The following is a 22,371-nucleotide window of genomic DNA, read 5'->3' as shown; positions in this document are numbered from 1 at the left end:
GTGTACTAGGATCAGCTTAATCAAGCTTCAATTACCAAAAGGGGCAGGGGGCATAAATCTTCCAGATCTGGGCAGATATAATCTAGCAGCAAATTTTAGATATGTGGTGGACTGGGTGCGAAGAGTATCTCACTTTGCCAATGTACAATTGGAACAACAGCTATGTTCACAAGTCTCGTTAACAGCATTGCTGCATTTAGGGAATGAGGAAATACCGAGTGAGGTTAGAGATCATCCAACACTATGGCATACTATACTAACGTGGAGGAAGGTGAGGAAACTTGGTAAAATTAACACTTCAAGTTCCCCATTTCAACCCTTTATTGGAAATCTGAGATTCCTCCAGGGTCGCCCTCCGAGGATTTATGAAACATTGTCAATGCAGGGTTGTGCTTATGCTGCAGATCTAATGGAGCCTGATTGGTCGTTGCTTTCTTACGAGAAGGCGGCACACCGATTTCCAGCTTTTGTGGGTCAGCCTTTTCTTTTTCTTCAGGCGCATAGCTTGGCACAAAAATATCTTGTTGACAAGCCAAAGGGAGATCTTAGAGGAAGTGTGGATAACTTTCTTAGGAGGGCAAGAAGCCAGGCGTCCTCGACTAGTCAGGTTTATTCAATGTTGCGTACAGTTTGGACATGGGAGGGGAAAACAACAGGTCCAGCAAAATGGAAGGTAGACATGCCAGAGTTCGAGGTAAAGGATTTTTTACAAGCCACGCTGTTTCAAAGTAAATTTCTGTCGTCCAGTAGCTACACAGATATGGCCTTGATGATTCTACATAGAGCATATATTACTCCAAAAATTCAATCAAAAATGGACACAAATGCCTTATACTCTTGTTCTAAATGTGGCATAAGAGACACTGACCTGTTTCACCACTTATGGGACTGTGTTCAGATACAGGGAGTATGGAGAAGCGTTCACTCAGTCTTACAAAACACATACAATATTCAGTTTGCTCTGACACCACAGTGGGCGATTTTTAACATGTTGGAGGAGGCTCAACAAAGTCTTCCGAGAGGTACCAGGGCAATGTTAACTATTTGGGCCTCGGCCACTAGGAAAAGTATCCTACATCTCTGGGTAAATCCTGAAGCACCCTCTCTAGCGTTTATCCAAACAAAACTAATGTTCATATTCAAAATGGACTGGCTGGATGCACTGTCGAATAAGGAGAAGTTGACTAAGCGTTTCTTTGAAACATGGTCTTTATTTATACCTAACTTGGCTACAGTGCTTAAGGATAGACTTAAATCTCAGTTTGGACAGACCTCTTGGTACCTTTTTGAACTGCTCAATGGACACATACCAATTACATAAGTTACCATTTTAAGTTGCTTCTGGTTGCACGCAGAGCGGGGGGAGGGGTGGGCGGGACTGTTTTGATTATAATGTCATCAATGAAATGCTCTTTGTATAAGAGCAGATTGTAAAAGAAATTCGGTTAAATTTAATAAAAAGATGTTTAAAAAAAAACAAACTTATGCAAAGGATGCGGTGTTTTCACCGCATCCGTTGCATAGGTTGCACAGCCGGATTGAGCCGCACCGCTCAAACCGGATGTGTGAAAGCAGCCTTAGCTCTACTGTACTGTGTTAGTTCTGATCTCACTGCAGAGCTGTGTGTGATTATGAGTATTGGCAGTTAGGCATTATGTGATGCACATAGATGACACTTATAAGCTCTGGAGGAAGATTCTGGGGAAGATCTATGCCCAGCCCATAGTTCTTAACAGATCATTTACATATAAGAGAAATGTGGATTTCTCTGGAACAAGTAATCAGATTTCAGGTATCATTTTATTCAACTTTCTATGACCTGCATAGCCATATAAATGGCTTAGGACGGTTGATCCTACTGACGATCCTCTTTAACATGATAATGGCTTGTCCTCTGTGTGAACGCTGATGTTCACCATAATCAAAGTCCTTAAACAGCATTTCACAAATGCTAAACATGTAAATCACATTTCCTCGGTATGAATTCTCAAATTTGTAAGAAGAATTATTTTCTGATTAAAACATTCTCCACTTTCTGCACATGATAATCGCTTCTCTCGTGTATGAATTTTCTGATGTTTAACAAGATTTGATTTATCTATAAAACATTTTGCACAGTCTGAACATGAAAATGGCTTCTCCCCTGTGTGACTTCTCTCATGTGTAACAAGAGTTGATTTTCTTGTAAAGCATTTCTCACATACAGAACATGAAAATGGCTTCTCCCCTGTGTGAATTCTCTGATGTGTAATAAGACTTGTTTTCTGATTAAAACATTTCCCACATTCTGAACATGAAAATAACTCCTTCCCTGTGTGAAATCGCTCATGTTTAACGAGATTTGATTTATCTGCATAACATTTCCCACATTCTAAGCATGAAAATGGCTTCTCCCCTGTGTGAATTCTCTGATGTTTAGCAAGATCAGATTTTGTAGAACAACGTCTTCCACATTCTGGACATGAAAATGGCTTCTCCCCTGTGTGAATTCTCTGATGTATAATAAGTTTGGATTTCTCTGTAAAACATTTTGCACATTCTGAACATGAAAATGGCTTCTCTCCTGTGTGAATTCTCCGATGTTGGACAAGTTTGGATTTATCTGTAAAACATTTCCCACATTCTGAACATGAAAATAACTCCTCCCCTGTGTGATATCTTTGATGTTTAACAAGAGCTGATTCATCTGTATAACATTTTCCACATTCTGAACAGGAAAAAGACTTCTCCACTGTGTGAATTCTCTTATGTTTAGCAAGATCAGATTTCAGATAACAACGTTTCCCACATTCTGAACACGAAAATGGCTTCTCCCCTGTGTGAATTATCTGATGTTTAACAAGTTTTGATTTCTCTGTAAAACTTTTTCCACATTCTGAACAGGAAAATGGCTTCTCCCCTGTGTGAATTCTATGATGCTTAACAAGTTTAGATTTCTCTATGAAGCATTTCCCACATTCTGAACATGAAAATGGTTTTTCCCCTGTGTGATTTCTCTCATGTGTTATAAGAGTTGATTTCCTTGTAAAACATTTCGCACATATTGAACATGAATATGGCTTTTCCCCTGTGTGAATTCTATGATGTTGAACAAGTTTAGATTTATCTGTAAAACATTTCCCACATTCTGAACATGAAAATGGTTTCTCCCCTGTGTGACTTCTCGCATGTGTTATAATTGTTGATTTTTTTGTAAAACATTTCCCACATTCTGAACATGTATGTAGCTTCTTTTTTTTGAAAACTCTCTGATGTTCACCATCTTTTATGTTATTTTTGATTTGTTTAACATAATGTGATGAAGATAGGAGCTGATGAAAATCATCAGATGATAGACTTTTGCTGTGTAGGACTGGAGCTATATCTGAGATTATGGCAGGTTCTTCATATGTATCTGATGAGATTCCATAATCATCTTCTTTGAAGTTTGAAAATAACAGATATTTCTCTGAGCTCCTGCTACAGTCATCTGTGAAAAATAAAACCAATTTTAGTATTTTTCAATAATGCATCACTGAAACTACATTTATTCTATTATATTATATTTTTATAAAAAATATATATATATATATATATATATATATATATATATATATATATACACACACACACATACATATACACACACACACATTATATATATATACATATATATTACATACAGTATATATCTTTAGCTACAGTATTTATACAGGTTTCCCCACCTACAAAGAATGGAGAGTTCTGTAATTTTTATCGTAGGTACACTTCAACTGTGACAGACAGAATAGAAAAAAATCCAAAAAGATCACATTGTATGAATTTTAAATATTTTAAATAATTAATTTGCATTTTATTGCATGAAATAAGTACTTGATCACAAACCAACCAGCAAGAATTCTGGCTCTCAAATACCTGTTATTTTTTCTTTTGGAAGCTCCTACTTTGTACTCCTTTACCTCCTATTACTTGCACTTGTTTCAACTCATTACTTGTATAAAATACATCTCTCCATCCACACAACTAATCACACTTCAACTGCTCCATCATGGCCAGGACCAAAGAGCTCTCTAAGGCAACAACTGTTGATGCAATCATTACAAAATGGAAGAAGTACTGACTGTCAATCTTATTAGGTCTTGGGCTCTATGCAATAACTCACCTTGTGGGGTAAGGATGATTCTGGGAAAGGTCAGAAATCAGCCTAGAACTACACCGGAGGACCTGGTCAATATCCTGAAGAGAGCTGGGACCACAGTCTGAAAGATTACCATTAGTAACACACTACGCTGTCATGGATTAAATTACTGTGTGGCACCCAAGGTCTCCCTGTTCATGCCAGCAGATGTCCAGGCCTGTTTGAAGTTTGCAAATGTCCATCTGGATGATCCAGAGGAGGCATGGGAGAAAGTCATGTGGTCAGATGAGACCAAAATAGAACTTTTTGATATCAACTCCACTCGCCGTGTTTGGAGGAAGGAGGATGAGTTCAACCCCAAGAACATTGCCCCAATCGTGAAGCAAGGGGGAGGAAGCAACATACTTTGGGGGTGCTTTGCTGCAAAGGGGACCAAAAGACTGCACTGTATTGAAGGGAGAATGGATGGATTCATTTATGGCATGACTTTGGACAACAACCTTCCAGCATGGCAATGACCTGAAACACACAGCCAGGGCAACTAAAGAGTGCCTCCGTAAGAAGCATTTCAATGTCCTGGAGTGGTCTAACCAGTCTCCAGACCTGAACCCAAAAGAAAATCTTTGGAAGAAGCTGAAACTCAATGTTGGTCAGTGACAGCCCCAAAACTTTCAACATCTGGAGAAAATCTCTATAGAGAATAGGGCCAAAATCACTTCTGCAGTGTGAGTGCAAACTTGGTCAAGAACTACAGGAAACATCTGACTTCTGTAATTGCAAACAAAGGTTTCTGTATCAAATATTAAGTTCTGTTTTCTATTGTATCAAATACTCATTTTATGCAATAAAATGCAAAATGTATTAGTTAAAAATCGTATTTTATAGATTATATATATATATATATATATATATATATATATATATATTACACACACACATACATACATACATACATACATACATACATATATATATAAATATATATATATATATATATATATATATATATATACAGCTGAATGTGTTTGTGTGTATGTATGTATGTCCGGGATTGGCATCTGCACCGTCGCAGCTACAGCCACAACATTTTGCACACTCACACGTCTGGACCCCGAGAGCGTCATAGGCTATGTTGTGAGGTGAAATTTTAACCCCGCGCGTTCCAATTTACCAATCAATTTTGCCCCTATCTACATAATGGGGTAAAAGTGAAACGAAAAGTGTATCCACACCGTCGCATTTACAATCACGAAATTTTGCACAGACACCTCATGTGACCCAGGGAACATCGTGGACTATGTTTTGACAGGAAAATGTAACCCCGCGCTTTACAGTTACTCTCATAAAAACATGCCTCCATTAAAGTAAATTGAGCCTGGAACTACAGGTTATTAGTAGGAGCTGTGATTGGTTTCTATAGGAACAAAACACATTCATAGTATAAGAAGCTTATATGTGAGGTAATAAGATGTCGGTGGGGAGACGGATAGGTAGAGACGGGGAAAGAGACAGACGATGAGAGAGACAGACGGTGAGGGAGACAGATGGGGAGAGAGACAGACTGGGAGAGAGACAGACTGGGAGAGAGATCTTGATATAGACAGACGGGGAAAGAGACAGACGTGAAAAAACACAGACAAAGAGACGGGGAGACAGACGGGGAAAGAGACAGAGAGAGACAGGCAGACGGGGAAAGAGACAGAGAGAGACATACAAAGAAAGAGACAGGCAGACAGGTAAAGAGACAGAGAGAGACAGGCAGACGGGGAAAGAGACAGAGAGAGACATACAAAGAAAGAGACAGGCAGACGGGGAAAGAGACAGACGGGGCACATTACTTGGCCAATTTAGTTAAATCTGTGTGGAATATCTGTGGTGTTGAAATATATTTTGTGAAATGTTTCTATTAGCTTAGTTTTTGCCTTTTAATAATTACATTTCTATCTATTTGTTTTGTGGTTGTTGTGTGCACAATACATTTTTTGTTAATACATTCTATTTTGTTAACAGCAGTTATTAACCCTGGTGAAGCCGGGTAGTACAGCTGTATATATATATATACACACAATTTGAAGTTAAATAACAGTTTCAAGTGACTAGGTCACTATTTGCCCAAAGCAAAGTCCAATGATGCACTGACACCTATTAACCTGGAAGTTAAGTCGGTGCGCTATACAGAGCTTTACTCCTATTGAGGCAGAGCAATGTGCGCCGGCACAAGATTCACGGAAATCTGTGAATGACATAGGATGTGTCATCCACATCAAACAAGCCAGGAGAAGAGCAGCTGCAGGGATTGAAGAGGCGCTGAGAAAAGAGAATATTTTCCCATCTATCCTGACCATGCCATGTTGCAGAAGTATATTACATATTTTTTGGCATCTGAAAGGGGAGTTCAGGGCTTAAATTATTTTTTCCAATATATAGTGTTTAAAGGGATTAACCCTCAACAGGGAGTCTGTTTTTTGTTACTCGTCTCCTGAGAAATCTTTCTTGCTTAATGTAGGGTCCCTTTAAGATTTGTTGATACTTTGATTGTTTGAACCTCTTTTTCAAGGATCCTCGTTTTTATTTTGTTGAAGTCTTCTATAGATATAGGGTACAGGTTTTACCAATATTTTAGGAATTGATTAAAGAAAATATTTTTAATGGCTCATAATGCACACTTGTTTGCTGATACTGTGTACGCAATAAAAATCCAGAAGATGACGCAGAGGTTAGACAATGCTGTTTAATATCAATACGTTTCCAAGATGGACAAACTTCTTCATCAAGAACCCAAAATAATATCATATTAATAATAACATTTTTATTGTAGTTGTCCTGATGAAGTTTGTCTAAGTTCAAAACACGATGAGATTAAACCGCATTGTCTAACCTCCACGTCGACATCTGGATTTTTATTGAGTACACAGTATCAGCAGGGCACATTACCACTCCATTCCCCCAACATTTATTTTACACCGCGGATTTCCCCGACCCGATGGTGCTGCAGCAGCTGTTATTCTTTTGATTTCTCAGTTGTGGGTTACGCAACTCCAAAAAGGTGAGCAGCTATCATATTCCTCACCTATCTATCACGGTTTACCGGATAAAACTTTTTGTGCTTAGGGTACCGTCTCAATAAACGACGTACCAGCGATTCCGACCACGATATGACCTGGTCATGATTGTTGGTGCGTCGCTACATGGTCGCTGGTGAGCTGTCAATCAGGCAGATCTCACCAGCGACCAGCCACCAACAACTAGCGACTATGCGCTTGGTAACCAGGGTAAATAACGGGTAACTAAGCAAAGCGCTTTGCTTGGTTACCCAATATTTACCCTGGTTACCAGCGTACACCGCTTAGTGCTGGCTCCCTGCACACGTAGCCAGGGTACACATCGGGTTACTAAGCAAAGCGCTTTGCTTAGTTACCCGATATTTACCCTGGGTACGTGTGCAGGGTGCCAGCACTAAGCGGTGTATGCTGGTAACCAGGGTAAATATCAGGTAACCAAGCAAAGCGCTTTGCTTAGTTACCCGATATTTACCCTGGTTACCAGCGTACGCCGCTTACACAAAGTCAGTGCTCGTTGGTCTCCCGCCGTCAAACACGCCGATCTGTGCTGCAGTGGGAGACCAATGAGCAAAAAATGAACCAGAACAGTGTGTAACGATCAGCGAGTTCACAGCAGGGGCCAGGTCGCTGCTTAATGTCACACACAGCGAGATCGCAGATGAGGTCACTGGTACGTCACAAACCCTGTGACTCTGCAGCGATCTCGCTATGTGAGAAGTACCCCTTACGGTCTCTCTTATTTACTTATTTAATAATGCACACTGTGATATGTGACAGCTCAGTCTTTCACTGGTCTTGGTGCCTGCACCTGAAGAACAATAAACACAAAAAACCTGAGCTGAAACAATGTTCAGTAAACATGCAACATTAAGCATGTGAATTGCAGCCTTAAGACTAGAAAAAAAACAAAGAGAAAATTGCATGAAAAATACCCTGACTATAAATAAATAAATTGCAAGTGCTTAATAACAGGGTACTTAGTGTATACATTTTTGCAAAAAGGTAAAAAGCTGTCTCACCTCGCCAAGGTGTACCCATCTGAGACAGTCCCTAACCTACTGAAGTTAAAAACATTATCAATACCTGACTTGTGTCATGTCAAACTCCAATATGAATGGTGGCAAGTGGTCAGCTGTGTCCCAGATTAAATACACAGTGAAGTGAGATGCAATTAGTTGTTCAGTCTCAGTATTAGGAGGGCTGCGCCCCCAACTTGCAAAAAAGCAAGATAACATACAAAAAACACAAAAAACCTGAGCTGAAACAATGTTCAGTAAACATGCAACATTAAGCATGTGAATTGCAGCCTTAAGGCTATGTGCGCACTAGAGCTTTTTACCTGCGGATTTACCCGCGGATTTGCCCCGGAAATTTCTTGAGAAATGTCTGCAATCTTTGTGCAGACATTTCCCATGAAATTCAATAAGAAAAAAAAATAGTTGTGCGCACTGTGCGGATTTTTCTCAAGAAAATTTCTTGAGAAAATTTTCTCGAGAAACTTTCTTGAGAAAATGTGCATGTCCATTAATTTCCGCAGGTACCTGCGGTATTCCGGGGGTATTCCGCAGGTAGCAATGATGTGCGGTATACCCCCGCAATAGCCGCGAATTACCTGCGGGAATGCTCATCGCTGCCTGCGGTTTTGCAGGAAGCGATGTCATTATGCCAGGAAGAGGAGGCGGAGCAGAGTAAACACACGTCACACTCCCTGGACGCCGCACAGAAGCACTTCCGTGCGACCTCCAGGTGCCCGTGCAGTCTGTGTCCCGCTCCGGCCCCGCCGCTGCCTGCACTGCAGGGTGTCAGTGTCTGCCCGCAGTGTCAGCAGCCTGTCACGCGGCAGCGCAGGCAGACACTGACATCCTGCAGTGCTGGGAGCCGCGGGGATGACGATCGCTGCTGTCAGGAGGTGAGATCATTACCTGCTGTGACGATCTCCTGCCTCCTGACGTCAGCGCTGTCACTGCTGTCTATGCCCGTCTCGCGAGCGGCCCGAGACTGTCACTAGCGGTGACGTCACGGGCTCTCGCGATACTTCTGACAACGCGGCGGGCATAGAAGTCAGTGACAGCGCTGACGTCAGCAGTACAGGAGATGATCACAGAAGGTAATGATCTCATCTATGCTCCTGATGGCAGCGCTCGTCATCCCCTGCAGTGACCTGAGCTGACCTATTGATGTTAGCTCAGGTCACTGCATTGCTCTCCCAGCCAATGAGGAACATTCTGTTCTTCATTGACTGGGACAGCGACTATGGTATGGATCGCCATGCCCCCCCCCCTTATTGGATTACGCCGGACGTGGAATTGATTGTGCTCTTTTCAATAAATTGGTTAAAGAGGGAATGTTTTGGGGAGTGTTTTTTCAAATAAAACTTTTTTTGTTGTCTATTTTTTAATTATTACTGACTGGGTTGGTGATGTCGGGTATCTGATAGACGCCTGACCTCACCAACCCCAGGGCTTGATGCCAGGTGACATTACACATCTGGCATCAACCCCATATATTACCCCGTTTGCCAACGCACCAGGGCGCGGGATGAGCTGGGGCAAAGCGCCAGGATTGGCACGTCTAATGGATGCGCCACTTCTGGGGCGGCTGTGGCCTGCTATTTTTAGGCTGGGGAGTGTCCAATAACAGTGGACCTCCCTAGTCTGAGAATATCAGACCCCAGCTGTCCGCTTTACCTTGGCTGGTGATCCAATATGGGGGGACCGCACGTTTTTTGTTTTAAATTATTTATATAATTTAAAATAACAGCGTGGGGTGCCCACTGTTTTGGATTATCAGCCAAGGTGAAGCTGCCAGCGGTGGTCTGCAGGCTGCAGCCGTCTGCTTTACCCTAGCTGGCTACAAAAAATGGGGGGACCTCACGTCGTTTTTTTTAAATTATTTATTTATTTTATGGCTAAATACAAGGCTAAGCACCCTTTAGTGCCACATGAAAGTCACTAAAGGGTGCCAGCTTAGAAAATGCAGGGAGGTGGAACATTATATAGGTTTTTCTCATCTATCTATCTATCCCTCTATCTATCTATCTATCTATCCATCTATCCCTCTATCTATCTATCCATCTATCCCTCTATCTATCTATCTATTCATCTATTCATCTATCCATCTTTCCCTCTATCCATTATCTGTCTATCGATTATCTTTATTATTTATTGCAGGGACAAACCTGCGGTAAATCCGCGGTAAATCCGCGGCAAATCCGCGGCAAAACCGCATGCGGATTTGGTGCAGATTTTTTCCACAGGTCCGGAAATCTTTCACTGGCAGAAGTTTCTCAAGAAATTTTCTTGAGAAACTTCACATTTCTAGTGCGCACATAGCCTAAGACTAGAAAAAAAACAAAGAGAAAATTGCATGAAAAATACCCTGACTATAAATAAATAAATTGCAAGTGCTTAATAACAGGGTACTTAGTGTATAACTTATTGCTATTTATTTATAGTCAGGGTATTTTTCAGTTTACTCTTTGTCACGCAGTTTACTTTCTTTGGGAGCTGGGACGAAGAACCTCTTACCCTTACATGCACTGATGTAACCTGTGCATTTGCCGATGAAACGTGTTTGGACGGAATTAGGGAGATTTTAGTGATTCAGTAATAGGGCAGCAGCTGGTGGAGTGACAGTCTTTAATGAGTTTCCTAGGAAAGTACATGGTCAGTGACGTCATGGACACCTGAGCACCCATATGAAGGGAGACGTCGGCTCATCCCATACCTTACTAATCCGGTGAGAATATTCCATATTATTCTTACATGTACTGCCAATGTGAACTATTGGGGTCACATGAGTTGTTGACTATTGTCAATATGAATTTGAGTTGATTATATTGTGTTTTTCTATTTATTTATTTATACCGACGGGACCACTGTCCATTTAGGGATTTAGAAAAAACACTATTTATGTTTATTTGTTGTGTTTGTTTCTTTTTGTTATAGATCGGTGGCGTCTCTGCGGTAGGCCATTTCTACTATTTGAGTGTATGGACATTTTTTGATCTTTCTGATCCGCAGTATCTTTACCCCAGAGGGGATTTATATTACATACCTAATACCATAGGCTTTTAATAAATGTATTGAATTAAAGGTTATATTTTAGCCTTTTATTTTTGATTTTTTCACCCTTTCTCTCCATGGAAACAACAAAAACCCTCACTGAGGCCCTGATGCACTCCCACCTTGATTATTGTAATTTTCTATTACTTGGCCTCACCCTCACTAGACTTTCCTCTATCCAAATGCAGCAGCCAGGGTCACCTATCTGCCTAAACATTTTTTCTTTTCTATACTTCTGGGTTTTTTTTATTACATTTCAATCATTAATTAAAACAAAAACTATACATGTTTGGTATCTACCTAATCATACTGACTTTGAGAATTATACTGCGAGATAGATCAGATTTATTTTAAAATAAACTCCATAAAAAAAAAACAAAAACAATTGCAGAATTTCACTTTTTTGTCTATGTCACCACACTTATGCCTGCTCTACACGAGTCGCTCTATCGTGCGATAGCACGAGCGATCGTACCCACCCCTGTCGTTTTTGCGTCACGGGCAAATCGCTGCCCATAGCGCACAAACTCGTTTAACCCCCGTCACACGCACTTACCTTCCGGACGACCTCGCTGTGGGCAACGAACGTCCACTTCCTGAAGTGGGAGGGACGTTCGGCGTCACAGCGACGTCACACAGCCGCCAGCCCACCTCATTCCTTCCGCATTGCCGGCGGGTGCCGCGGGACGCAGGTACGCTGAGTTCATCATTCCCGGGGTGTCACACGGAGCGATGTGTGCTGCCCCGGGTACGATGAACAACCGGCGCCATTTTAAATAATATTTTTAAACTGAGCGACGAGTACATGACTCACGATTTGTGAGCGATACTGCGTCGCTCAGAGGTGTTACACGAGACGACGTCGTGAACGATGCCGGATGTGCGTCACGAAAACCGTGACCCCGACGATGCATTGCACGATAGCTCATCTCGTGTAAAGCAGCCTTTAGAATTGTTTTCCCACTCACCATTACATCATATGATAAAACTAATAGTGTCATTCATAAGTACAACTCATCCTGCAAAAACCAAATTCTCCTATGACTATATCTTCATAAAATTAAAAAAGTTATTGGCTCTGGTGAGAAGAGACGCTTACCAGTCGATATATTGCACTGCGATCCTCAGGCAGTAGTAAGTCTGACTGAATCACTAATGTCAGCCCAGAGCTGTGGGCGGGATTATAGGCGAGGGAAGAGGGTGAATATTCATTTGCAATTAACACGTTCCAGTCACTGACACTAGCTTAGATGAGCGAGCGGGGAATGAATGAATATTAATGGTCCATTAACTGGCTGGCATGTAACTATAAAATTATGGGGCTTACAACAGCACAACGAGGCAATGTACACCATTACAAGTTACATATCCTGAAAGGGCAGCCAAAGCCGTGTTTCAGGAAACTATTATAGTTTGGTACACAACTAGGTATTATTTTTGGAGTAGGGCAAATATTATAAGAATACTTCAAAGAGTCTTATTTTCTGGGAAACATGGTATAAAGCGTACTTACCTCATGTATCCCCAGACCCTCGTATTCCTTTTTTTTAAATCAGGTACATTTTTATTTAACAGCAAAATTATACAACACATAAAATAATTCCCTCCATAGAAATATCACAGAAAGGGAAAAAACCTTTAGTCAATAAGAAAAACCACACAAATAACATAATAAACAATGCACCCGCAGTCCACGTCTCATTTCAATATGGGTCTCAAAGTGCATATTATTTCCCAATATATTCTCCATAGTATAGCTTACCCAGCATCATTATGACATTATATATATATACACACATATACACACACGCACGCACACACATATACATGCACACACATACAGTCAGGTCCAGAAATCTTTGGACAGTGACACAAGTTTTGTTATTTTAGCTGTTTACAAAAACATGTTCAGAAATACAATTATATATATAATATGGGCTGAAAGTGCACACTCCCAGCTGCAATATGAGAGTTTTCACATCCAAATCGGAGAAAGGGTTTAGGAATCATAGCTCTGTTATGCATAGCCTCCTCTTTTTCAAGGGACCAAAAGTAATTGGACAAGGGACTCTAAGGGCTGCAATTAACTCTGAAGGCGTCTACCTCGTTAACCTGTAATCAATGAAGTAGTTAAAAGGTCTGGGGTTGATTACAGGTGTGTGGTTTTGCATTTGGAAGCTGTTGCTGTGACCAGACAACATGCGGTCTAAGGAACTCTCAATTGAGGTGAAGCAGAACATCCTGAGGCTGAAAAAAAAGAAAAAATCCATCAGAGAGATAGCAGACATGCTTGGAGTAGCAAAATCAACAGTCGGGTACATTCTGAGAAAAAAGGAATTGACTGGTGAGCTTGGGAACTCAAAAAAGCCTGGGCGTCCACGGATGACAACAGTGGTGGATGATCGCCGCATACTTTCTTTGGTGAAGAAGAACCCGTTCACAACATCAACTGAAGTCCAGAACACTCTCAGTGAAGTAGGTGTATGTGTCTCTAAGTCAACAGTAAAGAGAAGACTCCATGAAAGTAAATCCAAAGGGTTCACATCTAGATGCAAACCATTCATCAATTCCAAAAATAGACAGGCCAGAGTTAAATTTGCTGACAAACACCTCATGAAGCCAGCTCAGTTCTGGAAAAGTATTCTATGGACAGATGAGACAAAGATCAACCTGTACCAGAATGATGGGAAGAAAAAAGTTTGGAGAAGAAAGGGAACGGCACATGATCCAAGGCACACCACATCCTCTGTAAAACATGGTGGAGGCAACGTGATGGCAGGGGCATGCATGGCTTTCAATGGCACTGGGTCACTTGTGTTTATTGATGACATAACAGCAGACAAGAGTAGCCGGATGAATTCTGAAGTGTACCGGGATATACTTTCAGCCCAGATTCAGCCAAATGCCGCAAAGTTGATCGGACGGCACTTCATAGTACAGATGGACAATGACCCCAAGCATACAGCCAAAGCTACCCAGGAGTTCATGAGTGCAAAAAAGTGGAACATTCTGCAATGGCCAAGTCAATCACCAGATCTTAACCCAATTGAGCATGCATTTCACTTGCTCAAATCCAGACTTAAGACGGAAAGACCCACAAACAAGCAAGACCTGAAGGCTGCGGCTGTAAAGGCCTGGCAAAGCATTAAGAAGGAGGAAACCCAGCGTTTGGTGATGAACATGGGTTCCAGACTTAAGGCAGTGATTGCCTCCAAAGGATTCGCAACAAAATATTGAAAATAAAAATATTTTGTTTGGGTTTGGTTTATTTGTCCAATTACTTTTGACCTCCTAAAATGTGGAGTGTTTGTAAAGAAATGTGTACAATTCCTACAATTTCTATCAGATATTTTTGTTCAAACCTTCAAATTAAACGTTACAATCTGCACTTGAATTCTGTTGTAGAGGTTTCATTTCAAATCCAATGTGGTGGCATGCAGAGCCCAACTCGCGAAAATTGTGTCACTGTCCAAATATTTCTGGACCTAACTGTATACATGCACACACATATACATGCACACACATATACATGCACACACATATACATGCACACAGGGCCGGCTCCAGGTTTTTGTGGGCCCCGGGCGGAAGAGTCCCAGTGGGCCCCATCCACACACAGACACCGATACGAACATGTACATATACATATTTAAAGACAAACTCACAAAAATACATATAAACAGACAAATCTATACAGTCATATACACTTACAGACAGACACACACACACACACACAAGTCTGCTGCATACAGACAGACACACACACACACAAGTCTGCTACATACAGACACACACACACAAGTCTGCTGCATACAGACAGACACACACACACACACACAAGTCTGCTACATACAGACACACACACAACTCTGCTACATACAGACAAACACACACACACACACAACTCTGCTACATACAGACACACACAACTCTGCTACATACAGACAAACGCACACAACTCTGCTACATTCAGACAAACGCACACAACTCTGCTACATTCAGACAAACGCACACAACTCTGCTACATTCAGACAAACGCACACAACTCTGCTACATTCAGACAAACGCACACAACTCTGCTACATTCAGACAAACGCACACAACTCTGCTACATTCAGACAAACGCACACAACTCTGCTACATACAGACAAACGCACACAACTCTGCTACATACAGACAAACGCACACAACTCTGCTACATACAGACAAACGCACACAACTCTGCTACATACAGACAAACGCACACAACTCTGCTACATACAGACAAACACACACAACTCTGCTACATACAGACAAACACACACAACTCTGCTACATACAGACGAACACATACAACTCTGCTACATACAGACAAACACATACAACTCTGCTACATACAGACAAACACATACAACTCTGCTACATACAGACAAACACATACAACTCTGCTACATTCAGACAAACACATACAACTCTGCTACATTCAGACAAACACATACAACTCTGCTACATACAGACAAACACACACAACTCTGCTACATACAGACAAACACATACAACTCTGCTACATACAGACAAACACATACAACTCTGCTACATACAGACAAACACATACAACTCTGCTACATACAGACAAACACATACAACTCTGCTACATTCAGACAAACACATACAACTCTGCTACATACAGACAAACACATACAACTCTGCTACATTCAGACAAACACATACAACTCTGCTACATTCAGACAAACACATACAACTCTGCTACATTCAGACAAACACATACAACTCTGCTACATACAGACAAACACATACAACTCTGCTACATACAGACAAACACATACAACTCTGCTACATACAAACACATACAACTCTGCTACATACAGACAAACACATACAACTCTGCTACATACAGATATGAAATGTCAGGTTTATTTAAAAAAAAAAAAAAGCTGGCAAACACACATAGGTACAATATAAATCAAAATAAAAGGAAAAAAAAACAATGGCAATGCACTTCTGGCCTCCAAGAGTAGCTCTTCTAACCTGGGCTTCTTGTACTCCAATGAACCGGTCCCGGACGGTTTGGACCTGCTTCCGTACTGTACTGCGTCTGCCGTGACTGAGTCGGCCGGTCGTCAGTGACAACAAGGTCCTGAACGAGGCGCTGCCGGTGTGCGTTCCACTGTGGTAGCAGGAAGTGCATCTGTGTGTGTGCTGCTGCTGCTGATGACGACAATCATTCTTTGAAGGCCCGCCCACTGTGCTGTCGTAAGAGGAAACGACGTACGGGGGCGTTCTGACAGCAGCAGGAATGAGACGCACGGCTCCAATACATTCCACTCGTATCAAAGAGGTGAGAGGAGGTGGTCCCATCCCAGCATGCGTTACGCACTAGTAATCAAGTAGGGGAGGAGGGAGGAGAGATGTGCCCCCCCCCCACCCGTCTTGCGTTCCACAGTGGAACGCAAATAGCAGGCAGTACGAAGGCCGACAGGGAAAATGAACGGCGCGACGTACTGCAGGTGTCCTAGATAGCGTGAGTGGGCCCCCCTGTCAGTCCAGGGCCCCGGCACTTGCCCGGGTATGCCGCGTGGTGACGCCGGCCCTGCATGCACACACATTCCAGCAGTACGCATATCACCCTATTTGAGGAAATTTGTTAACCGGTCAGAAGGAGAAGGACCTGGTCGCTCGCACTGTCCTGCAGTAACGCCGAGGAGGGAAGGCCTGGGGTATGAAACCATGCCCCCCAGATCTTATAGAACTTTTTCAATGCATTTCTTTTAAGGTATACTCCTCTCTCCAGTCGAAGTATAGCGTTTACTCTTTCCCTAAAATCCCCGCTGACCGGAGGCGCTGGGTCCAACCAGTGGTAGGCCAACAGTTTCCTAGCCTGGTACAAGAGACGTGTAATACCGACCATTACCGGCGAACTCAAGTCCATCCCCCCTTCAAGTAGACCCAGGATACATATAATAGGTCTTGGCTGTAGACGGATATTGAAAACTTGTCTAACCAATTCTAGTACTGCCCTCCAGTAATCTTCAATGTTCCCACAGGACCACATCATATGCATCAGATTAGCACCCTCCTGTCCGCACCTAGGACACAGATCATCCATCCTAACTCCCATCTTATGCAATAGACTAGGTGTCCTATATACTCTATGTAACAGGAATAGCTGTGACAGTCGTTGGCCTTCAGATACAGCAAGGCTTGGAGTCTGAGACAGGACCTCACCCCACTGTTCCTCTGTCATAGGGCCTAGGTCCCTCTCCCACTTTTCTCTAGCCTGCAAAGGGAATTTGTCGAGGTGTCTAGATAACATCACTGTATACAACCTAGAAATAATACCATAGGAGCGATCAGATGTCAACAATTCAGTAAGAGTGTGATTCCGCTCTATCCTAATGTCCATACGACGTGTCTGTGTCTCATAGGCATGACGGAGCTGCAGGTATTGGTAAAAGGAACTGTGCGGTATCCCAAACTCAGCTTGAAGCTGGTCAAATCTTTTAAGTATATTATTCTGAAGAATCTGAGACACCTGATGCACCCCCCTGCTCACCCACATTCTCCAACCCGGAAGTCTCTGCAGCTCCGCCAGTCCACGATTATGCCATAAGGGCCAGTACTCAGTCATTCCTGATATTCCCAGCAACTGCTTCCCTCTATCCCACACCTTGTACATCAATGGTAATGTTGGATATAATGTTCCTCCTCTGGGTGAGTATCCTGCGTCCAAAAAAGCCACTGGGTATCCCCATTCTGCAAGGCCCCTCACCAATTTGCCCCCAGCGTCATATGCCTCATCCTTTCCCCACCCCCTGAAGTGCTGCATCTGTGCCGCAACATAATAAACCCACGGGTTGGGGACTGCCAGACCCCCATCCTCCTTCCCTCTCTGCAGGGTCTCAAGGCGGATTCTAGCCTGCTGCTTTTTCCACAAGAGTTCCCGAAACAAAGTGCAGATTTTACGGAAACATTTCCAGTGGATCCATATTGGGGCATTGTGGAGAAGATACAGAAGTTTGGGCATCAGTACCATTTTAAGTAAATTAGCACGGCCAATAAGGGACAGTGGGAGTCGACACCAGGCATCTATCTTGTTCCTAAACTGAGCCAGCACTGGTTCCAGATTTTGAGAGTAGTAATCACGCGGTCGGGCACTAACCACAATCCCCAGGTATTTAAATTTATCCACCGTCGGGCAGCCCCAGAGTACTAAAATTAGATGGGAGTGGATCTATAGGGAGCAGGGCCGATTTCTTCCAGTTTATTAGGAGTCCCGAGCGCCTACCAAATTCTTTAATAATATTAATTGCTGGGCCCACCGATGTCCCCACCTCCCTGAGATACAGCAACAAATCGTCCGCACAGAGAGAAACCTTATGCTCCAGACCACCTATCTCAAACCCCTTTACGCCAGCGGATGCACGAAGCATAGCCGCCAATGGTTCAATTGCCGCTGCAAATAGTAATGGAGAGAGAGGACAGCCCTGTCTCGTGCCCCTGGCCAAATTAAAAGACGAGGAGGTACAACGATTAACTCGAATCCTGGCCCTCGGAGAGGCATATAAAAATTTGACCCAGCCAATAAATCTGGAGCCAAGACCCAATTTCTCCAAAACTACCCATAGGAAATTCCATTCAATACTGTCAAAGGCTTTGGCTGCATCTAATGACAGGACTGCTCTCTCCTTGTTTCTCCCCTCAGAACTTAGCTGTATCCCCAGGAATAAACGTCGCAAATTAATGGAAGTAGATTTATTGGGGATGAATCCAGTCTGATCCTCGTGGATCACTGACGTGATCACCCGGGACAATCTGTTAGCTAGAATTTTAGCGATTAATTTAATATCTAATGTAAGCAGTGAGATTGGGCGATAGGAGTCAGGCGCGGTCGGATCTTTCCCGGGTTTTAAAATCAGAACAATAATAGCCTCCCTCATGGATGCAGGGAGGGATCCCTTCTCCTCAGCATCTCTGAACACATCCAAGAGCCTTGGCAGCAGCAGATGGGTATATAATTTGTAGAATTCACCCGGGAGTCTGTCCTCACCTGGGGCCTTTTCATTTTGGATTTGACCGAGCGCCTCCTCCAGCTCCTCCAGGTCTATATCTCTATTCAGGGATTCTCTCTCACCATCTGACAGACTGGGGAGAGTGATCTCCTCCACAAAGTCCCGCAGTTCCTCATCCCCATAATGCGATTTAGAGGAGTATAATTGGGTGTAATACTGTTGCATGACCTCCACAATCCTCCCGCTGTCCCTCACCTCCTCTCCAGTGTCAAGTTTCAATTTGGTGATATAGGTCAATCCCTCCTGCGCCCTAGCAATTGTAGCCAAGAGATGTCCCACACTCTCCCCCTCCGTAAAGTACCGCTGCTTAAGGAAAAAGCGTTTGTTAGTCGCCAAGGAAGTCATATGGTCTCTCAGAGCTCTCTGTGCCCTCTCTAAGTCCCACTTGGCATCATCTGTAGGGTTAGATATAAGATGTTGTTCTGCATCACCTAAAGTGTCCGTCAGATACTTAGTGCGCTCTCTTGTTTTCGCCTTTCGGGTGCAAATTTCCCTAATATATGTCCCACGAACATACGCCTTCATTGCGTCCCACACTATATGTTTAGATGCAGTACCGTCATTTGTCACAAAATATTCCCGTATAGTGTCAGAGTGCCCCCTATCAGTTGTATCCAAAGAGGGTTGAGCCGCCACGGTATCCCCGCCAGCCGGTCTGGGTCCCCAAGCCTTAGACGGACCTGTAGTGGGGAGTGGTCAGACACCCCCCTGGCCAGGTACGTGACTGAAGCTACACAAGGCAGCAGCTGAGCATTTCCAATGGCCAGGTCAATCCGGGACAGTGAATGATGAGAACTAGAATAGCATGAGTACTGCCGGACCTGCGGGTTTCTAATACGCCAAATATCTACATATCCCACCTCCTCCATCAGTCTGGCAAGGGATGTAGCTGCCGCCCCCACTGAGATATTCCCTGTGTGTAACTTATCCCAATACGGGTGCAAGTAATTATTATAGTCTCCTACTAATAGGGTGGGGACCTCAGGGAGGGAAGCAACAAAACTGAGAATATGTTTCAATGGTTCCCCTGTGTATGGCGGCGGAATATAAATTGCAACTAGAACACAGCGCACATTATGAAGGACACAGTAAAGACATACAAATCTACCCTCCTGATCCACAGAAGATTTAAGACACTCAAACGGCACTGTCCTGTGTACTAGGACACTCACCCCCCTGGAATGTGTGCATTATACAGAGTGGTACTCATGGGCTATCCATTTTTTGTGGAGCAAGTGGAGCCGCTCCTTCACCAAGTGCGTTTCTGATAAGAATATTATGTCTGGCTTAAGCTGCTGTAGAAACAGAAAAACTGCACATCTTTTAGTGGCTTCACCCAATCCTCGCACATTCCAGGCCACTATATTAACCTCCTTCGCCATAAGGGTGAGTGCACATATGCAACAGCAGGGGGCAGCAAGCGGGGACCTCCGGACCCATCTGCAGCAGTTCCCATAGATGAGCATAGACCAAACAGGTGCATAAAACGAAAAGGTCAAACAACATAAAAACATACACAGTAAACCAGGACATTCCTCTCAAACAGAGGGAAGTGGGGCTAAACATAACCCAAAGAGCACATAACGGTTTAAATTCCTGAACAGTCATCAACTGCATAGTAACCTATCTGGGTGGCTCCTGCCAACCGTCCATAAGTGTTCCAGCCGGGAAACATAGCAAGTTCACCTCAGCAAGTCCAACAGCAAGGAATCCGCAATAATCCTCAGCGGTGATTTCTGCGCAGTCCTTTTTCATTGGTATCGAGCCATGCGGCTGCATCCTTTGGAGTGTCAAAAAACTTTGTCCCACCATCCACCACCACTCGCAGCCTGGTAGGGTATAACATTGAGTAAGAGATCTGCAGCTGCCTCAGGCGTTTTTTGACATCAATAAATTGCGCTCTCCTCTGCTGGATTTCAGTGGAAAAATCCGGGTACAATGAGACCTTATGGCCGTCAATAGCCAGATCCTTAATCTCCCGGGCTCTGCGGAGCGCAGTGTCCCTGTCCCTGAAGTGCAGTAGCTTGAGGAGGTTAGGACGAGGGGGTGCCCCTGATGGTGGGGGTCTAGTGGGGACCCTATGTGCCCGCTCAATAGTGAAGAAAGGAGAAAACAGATCCATGCCCAAAGTCTTGGGGAGCCACATTTCAAAAAAAGCTACTGGATTATTGCCTTCTGCCTTTTCTGGGACCCCAACCAGACGGAGATTGCTTCTGCGGGATCTGTTTTCTAGATCGTCCACCTTAGCCCTAAGCAATGAGATATTGTGGATTGCTCTGCCAAGGTCCCGAGTCAGAGGGGGAAGCTTATCCTCTGTGGCACTGACCCGGTCTTCCAGGGCCCCCACCCGTACATTGACCCCCTGCAGCTCGTGCCTGATAGATGAAATGTCCATTTTAATTCCTCCCATCTGTATGTTCAAAGTGGCTAGCATATTGTTGCAGGTGTTTACTACTGCAAGCACATCACTGAGGGTGGGCTCTGCTCTCCCAGGATCTGTGTCTTCATCTGCAGCTCTGAGGTTGTCCCCCTGCTCCACATTACTGGCAGCAGCCAACATACTCACAGCTCCCTGCTGCTCTTCCTCCTCCAACAGTTCCTGGGATCTGCAACTCCTCCACGCTGGGATCAGACTGCTTAACAGCTTCAGGTATCTCAGGCTGATCTTGTGCAAACTTGCTGAGGCGAGCTATTGCATCAGACGCCCTGCCCCCACATGAAGCTCCAGCGTCCATGAGTGTGGCCTGTGTCCCGCGCTTCTTATCAGCCCGAGTTCTGGTCATATCACTCAGGTCTTTGAAGCCCCCTCCTCAGTCTAGGAGAGGTCACCACTCCAGGAAAGCAGTAAAACAAACTTTAACCCCAGCTGGACAGGATTATACAGGAGTTTTTTGCAGGAGCTCTCTCTGCACAGGTCTTCCTCACATGCTGCTCAGGCCACGCCCCCCAGACCCTCGTATTCCAGTGCTGCCCTAACATCCCACTAATGTCCATACTCTTCCAGATGAAAATGTGACTATTTCACTGACCCCAGTAGTGACCTATGCATCTCTGTTGTG

General features: G+C 43.6%; 1 protein-coding gene across 1 annotated transcript in view; it reads right to left on the bottom strand.

Annotated features, from left to right (window-relative positions):
• LOC142312877 (uncharacterized) overlaps positions 1-22,371 on the bottom strand; it is a 237,509-nt gene that overhangs the window by 201,930 nt on the left and 13,208 nt on the right. The window contains exon 11 of the mRNA XM_075351861.1: positions 1,969-3,469. Coding sequence (XP_075207976.1) covers positions 1,969-3,469 — 1,501 coding nt within the window. The remainder of the gene's footprint in view (positions 1-1,968; positions 3,470-22,371) is intronic.

Source organism: Anomaloglossus baeobatrachus, chromosome 5, assembly GCF_048569485.1.
Source record: "Anomaloglossus baeobatrachus isolate aAnoBae1 chromosome 5, aAnoBae1.hap1, whole genome shotgun sequence".
Classification (NCBI taxonomy): Eukaryota; Metazoa; Chordata; class Amphibia; order Anura; family Aromobatidae; genus Anomaloglossus; species Anomaloglossus baeobatrachus.
This window is presented reverse-complemented; position numbering and strand designations above follow the sequence as displayed.